This window comes from Biomphalaria glabrata, chromosome 2, assembly GCF_947242115.1.
Source record: "Biomphalaria glabrata chromosome 2, xgBioGlab47.1, whole genome shotgun sequence".
Classification (NCBI taxonomy): domain Eukaryota; kingdom Metazoa; phylum Mollusca; class Gastropoda; family Planorbidae; genus Biomphalaria; species Biomphalaria glabrata.
This window is the reverse complement of record NC_074712.1, coordinates 20,540,773-20,546,317: the sequence shown is the minus strand read 5'-3', so window position 1 is coordinate 20,546,317 and position 5,545 is coordinate 20,540,773. Positions and strand designations below refer to the sequence as shown.

Sequence of the window (5,545 nt, the reverse complement as noted above, 5' to 3'; positions counted from 1 at the left end):
AGCGTGTCCCCTGGGGGCGTCTTGACATAATTGATGACAAATTGTGGGAATGAATAGTGCGACCAGGGACTTCCGGTACTCTCACAGCGTTCACGCGCTGAAGCTATTCAAGGGAGACAAAAGACGCGGAGTTTGCAAGTTTCAGATTACAAAAAATATGGAATGAACTAATACTACATCTGAGTGTCACGGCCTGAAACAAAAGTTGTCAAAATGGGTGGGTTCTATTTTCAAGGTTAAGACGCAATGTCTTCAGAACTATCGAAATATTTCTAGAAAGCATAGCGCCAGATACAAGAGGCGAGATAGCACCATCGTGGTTATGGACTTCAGTGTGAGATAGAATCATGGGTCATGATAGATCTAAGCTTGAATGCTGACTGTCGACATAACTCTCTGCTCACAGATGTAAGTATGACAAGAGTTACCCCAGTCCTAGGTGTGCAGGTTGTCTATTCCTGTTTTCCAGAAATCGAAAATACCCACCGGAAATGCATTCAACCGCTTCAATAAATCATAAACTATCTCGCTACAACATAAATCACTTTGACATCACCACTAAATCTCGGACCCCATTACTACATCTTTGACTACACCACTAAATCTCGGACCACATAACATCTTTGACCACACCACTAAACATCTAAACTAGTCTAGCTTACTGCTGTGTTTTCTAAGAGCCAAAGCGTTTGATACGAACGAAATATATCAGCCATCTTTGTAGAAACACACGCTTTTAACCCATTACCAATTGCCATCTGTCTCACAGGCCTACATCATGTGCACATTGAACACTAACTAGAGGCCATTAAAAACAGAGCCAAGAAATGATTCAAACTCCAGTACGTCAAGTCACGAACTGGAAACAGGGGAAGAGTTATGTCTGGGTGGAAAATAATGCACTGTGTTTTTAACACCTCAAGTTTTACTGTTTCTGTCATCCACTAGTTGATTGCTAAGGATTACCCGCGACAGACATAGAGCGCATCTTTTGGACGTCTTCTTCTATAGGTCTATTTACACAAGAACTGGAGAATTTGTAAATAGTGTTTTTAAATACGTTTGGAACAGAAGACCTTTTGAAATTTCAAAATAATTCTAATTTTATACTAATGAAGAGGCGGGGTGGCTGAGCTGAACTCCGAACCGGGTACGGGTCGAATCCTGGTGAAGACAGGTTTTTTTTAATTGTGGCGCCTCTGAGTCCACCCAGCTCTAATGGGTACCTAACATAAGTTGGGGAAAGTTAAGGAGGTTGGTCGTTGTACAAGAATCAATAATAAAAATTTGTTTAAAAAATTAGTTAATTAACTAATGGTAATAAAACAAGGCAAAAGACAGGGAGGAATGGAGAAAGACAGTCAAGACTTGCTTGGTGCCCCAACGGTCGAACAGACTAAGGGATAGGTAAAAGGTAAGGTAAAGGTAAATTAACTATTTCGTTTGGTATCTTGAACAATGGAAAAAATAGTACTTGACTGAAGTGGTGGTATAAGCTGAATTAGTCCTCTTTTTAGGTTGCTGTTTTAAAGAAAGTTTGAAACAAACAATAGATAACTATACAACTTCTATTTTCATACACAACGCACTATCTTTTCTTATCTTATAAAATGCAGACGTTACTTCAAAAAAGAAGATGATTACGTCCTACGCGTGTTCTAGGTCAATCTAGTCATGCATGTTTACGAATGATTTAAATTCTGCCAAGTCACTGGTTTTCCTGGCTAGATCAGGTAACCCATTCCATGCTCTAATAGCACTAGGGAAGAAGGAGTATTTGTACAAATTTGTCCTAGCATACGGAACGAGGAATGTGCATTTATCTTTGAGTCTTTCTGAGTATTTTATTAAATTTTGTTTTTGTATTTGAAGACTATGGTTCAGTGTTTTATGTATAATTGCTACTTTACTTTTGAGTCTTCTATCCTGAAGGCTTTCTAAATTTAGTGATTTTAATAAACGTGTTACTCTAGTCAAATGTGAATATTCGTTTGTTATGAATCTCACTGCTCTATTTTGTGACCTGTTCCAGTTTCTGAATGTTTTCTTGAGTTAAGGGGTCCCAAACAGAGGATGCATATTCTATTATTGGCATATCCAAGACTAAATAACATTTTAGTTAATGCTTAGTTAAACCCTAATGGTGATTCCATGACAGTTTTTCATTTATTATAACACCTAGGTGTTTTGCGTTTTTAGTCTGTGTTACTGGTTTACCATGAATAAGATAAGTGGAATTTATTGGTTTTAGTTTTTTTGTTACTCTTAATAACACATTTTTCTGGGTGGAAAGACATGCTCCAATTTGATTCCCATTTCTGTAATTCATCTAATTCTCTTTGTAAAAGATACAAGATCTTAAGATGTATGACCAAGGCTCAAGATCTTTTGGTGATAGCACAAGACACAATATCTTTTAATGATAACATGTTCAAGACACAAGATCATTCTGGAATTGCAGGAAGAAACATGCAGACACAATTGAAGAGAACAGCAGGGGACAGTACACAATGGGAAGGAAGGAGAGAACAGCAGGGGGGACAGTACAATGGGAAGGAAGGAGAGAACAGCAGGGGACAGTACAATGGGAAGGAAGGAGAGAACAGCAGGGGACAGTACAATGGGAAGGAAGGAGAGAACAGCAGGGGACAGTACAATGGGAAGGAAGGAGAGAACAGCAGGGGACAGTACAATGGGAAGGAAGGAGAGAACAGCAGGGGACAGTACAATGGGAAGGAAGGAGAGAACAGCAGGGGACAGTACAATGGGAAGGAAGGAGAGAACAGCAGGGGACAGTACACAATGGGAAGGAAGGAGAGAACAGCAGGGGACAGTACAATGGGAAGGAAGGAGAGAACAGCAGGGGACAGTACAATGGGAAGGAAGGAGAGAACAGCAGGGGACAGTACAATGGGAAGGAAGGAGAGAACAGCAGGGGACAGTACAATGGGAAGGAAGGAGAGAACAGCAGGGGACAGTACAATGGGAAGGAAGGAGAGAACAGCAGGGGACAGTACAATGGGAAGGAAGGAGAGAACAGCAGGGGACAGTACAATGGGAAGGAAGGAGAGAACAGCAGGGGACAGTACAATGGGAAGGAAGGAGAGAACAGCAGGGGACAGTACAATGGGAAGGAAGGAGAGAACAGCAGGGGACAGTACAATGGGAAGGAAGGAGAGAACAGCAGGGGACAGTACAATGGGAAGGAAGGAGAGAACAGCAGGGGACAGTACACAATGGGAAGGAAGGAGAGAACAGCAGGGGACAGTACAATGGGAAGGAAGGAGAGAACAGCAGGGGACAGTACAATGGGAAGGAAGGAGAGAACAGCAGGGGACAGTACAATGGGAAGGAAGGAGAGAACAGCAGGGGACAGTACAATGGGAAGGAAGGAGAGAACAGCAGGGGACAGTACAATGGGAAGGAAGGAGAGAACAGCAGGGGACAGTACAATGGGAAGGAAGGAGAGAACAGCAGGGGACAGTACAATGGGAAGGAAGGAGAGAACAGCAGGGGACAGTACAATGGGAAGGAAGGAGAGAACAGCAGGGGACAGTACAATGGGAAGGAAGGAGAGAACAGCAGGGGACAGTACAATGGGAAGGAAGGAGAGAACAGCAGGGGACAGTACAATGGGAAGGAAGGAGAGAACAGCAGGGGACAGTACAATGGGAAGGAAGGAGAGAACAGCAGGGGACAGTACAATGGGAAGGAAGGAGAGAACAGCAGGGGACAGTACAATGGGAAGGAAGGAGAGAACAGCAGGGGACAGTACAATGGGAAGGAAGGAGAGAACAGCAGGGGACAGTACAATGGGAAGGAAGGAGAGAACAGCAGGGGACAGTACACAATGGGAAGGAAGGAGAGAACAGCAGGGGGGACAGTACACAATGGGAAGGAAGGAGAGAACAGCAGGGGGGACAGTACAATGGGAAGGAAGGAGAGAACAGCAGGGGGGACAGTACACAATGGGAAGGAAGGAGAGAACAGCAGGGGGGACAGTACAATGGGAAGGAAGGAGAGAACAGCAGGGGGGACAGTACAATGGGAAGGAAGGAGAGGAAGGGGAAGGAAGTAATGGGAGGACTACATTAGGAAATGGCTGAGTCTGTCTATGAAGAGATTTTAATCCTCGCAAAAGACAATGAGGAATGGAGAGAGGTCGTTATCAAATCATGTGCGATGCCCCAACAAACAGACTTGGGATATTTGAACAAAATTCATACATTTTTAAACTTTTAAATATTCGTCATAAATAAACACTTTTTAGCTTCATTTATTTGTGAGTATCTCAGACCTGTCTAACAAAGTCAGGATCTGACATAATGGATCAATTCTCAAAAAAAGTTTTCACATAAAACATTGAAAGTTTGTTTCCATGCCAAAACTGCCATACAAACCCTACTTTTTACCTGACGCTGTTTTGGTCTAAACACAAAGTTTCTTACAATTCTCTTCTTAGCTCTTAAGTACATTGATTGTAATTTTGTACAAAGTTTTCTCTTTGAGAGAGACTTTACTATAACTTTACCGCATATTTTATTTCTTAACAAAAAAAAAATGAAAACCTGGGTAACAAACATTTTTTTTGGATACATTTCTGTTTCAACTGTATGAAAATAGTCAAAAATCTGTACACATAAGATCTAATGGTCTTCAAGGGAGATAAACTAGATAAGGAATTACTTAACCTTTATGACAAAAAATTCAATGTGCAACAGAACACTTTCTCAACTATACCATCAAATTTTAATATAACCATGTCATTATTTTTGTCCCTGCCATGTGGAGTAGCTAAAGATCTAAGCTGAAAGCATTTAAATGACAAACCCGGACCTCCTGAAAAACTCTAATTTTCAGGCAGAAAATCCTTAGTTCTGTCACTGTTTTGTTATCCAACCATCTCTGTGTATTGTAAAGGAAATAAAGAAAAAAAACGTACCTTTTGTTGTTAGATTTTTCAGAAACATCAGAACTCTTTTCATTTGGAGATTTATCAAGAGTTGCACTGGTTTTACTGGCACTCCGTGGAGCTGAAACATTAAAACAAGTATTTTTGTCATTGACAGATAATCATATTCATTTTTAGTAGATGAATTAAACATATTTAAAGCAAGCAGTTAGTTTAAGATCTCCTTTTTTAAACATTCACCTACCAAAAAAACTATGGATTGGAGTATTCTTTTTCTCTTCTTTTTTGTCAGTTTTATCTCCTGAAATTTTAGGGGGAAAAAATGAGTAAAACTATAATTGTAATAAAATAAGTACTCACACAAATTTTAAATAGATAAATGTAGTAAGGTGATGAGGCAGAAGCTCAAAACAAGAAAAAGATTTTATAAACAGACAATACCCCCATCATACAACTTAAAATTAAATAAAATAGTAAAAAAAAACACAACTTAAAATTAAATAAAATAATAAAAAAAAACATTACAAATTTTTTTTAGATTAAACCAAGCATCAAACTAGTGGTTTGACACCATCAGCTTCTTGAACAAATGACATTGTATAAGAAAGTAATTATTTATTGTTACCTAAATCA

At 39.9% G+C, this 5,545-nt stretch overlaps 2 protein-coding genes across 5 annotated transcripts in view; one reads left to right on the top strand and one right to left on the bottom strand.

Moving 5' to 3' along the window:
• LOC106055673 (60S ribosomal protein L3-like) overlaps positions 1 to 5,545 on the top strand; it is a 185,617-nt gene that overhangs the window by 121,652 nt on the left and 58,420 nt on the right. The window lies entirely within an intron of this gene.
• Positions 1 to 5,545, bottom strand: part of LOC106068153 (DNA ligase 1-like) — a 66,202-nt gene that overhangs the window by 45,784 nt on the left and 14,873 nt on the right. For 3 of the 4 annotated variants that reach the window (XM_056022019.1, XM_056022020.1, XM_056022018.1), the window contains 2 exons: positions 5,157 to 5,213; positions 4,943 to 5,033 (listed from right to left, as the gene is read on the bottom strand). In XM_056022019.1, coding sequence (XP_055877994.1) covers positions 4,943 to 5,033; positions 5,157 to 5,213 — 148 coding nt within the window. The remainder of the gene's footprint in view (positions 1 to 4,942; positions 5,034 to 5,156; positions 5,214 to 5,545) is intronic. The other variant, XM_056022021.1, reaches the window with a different exon arrangement.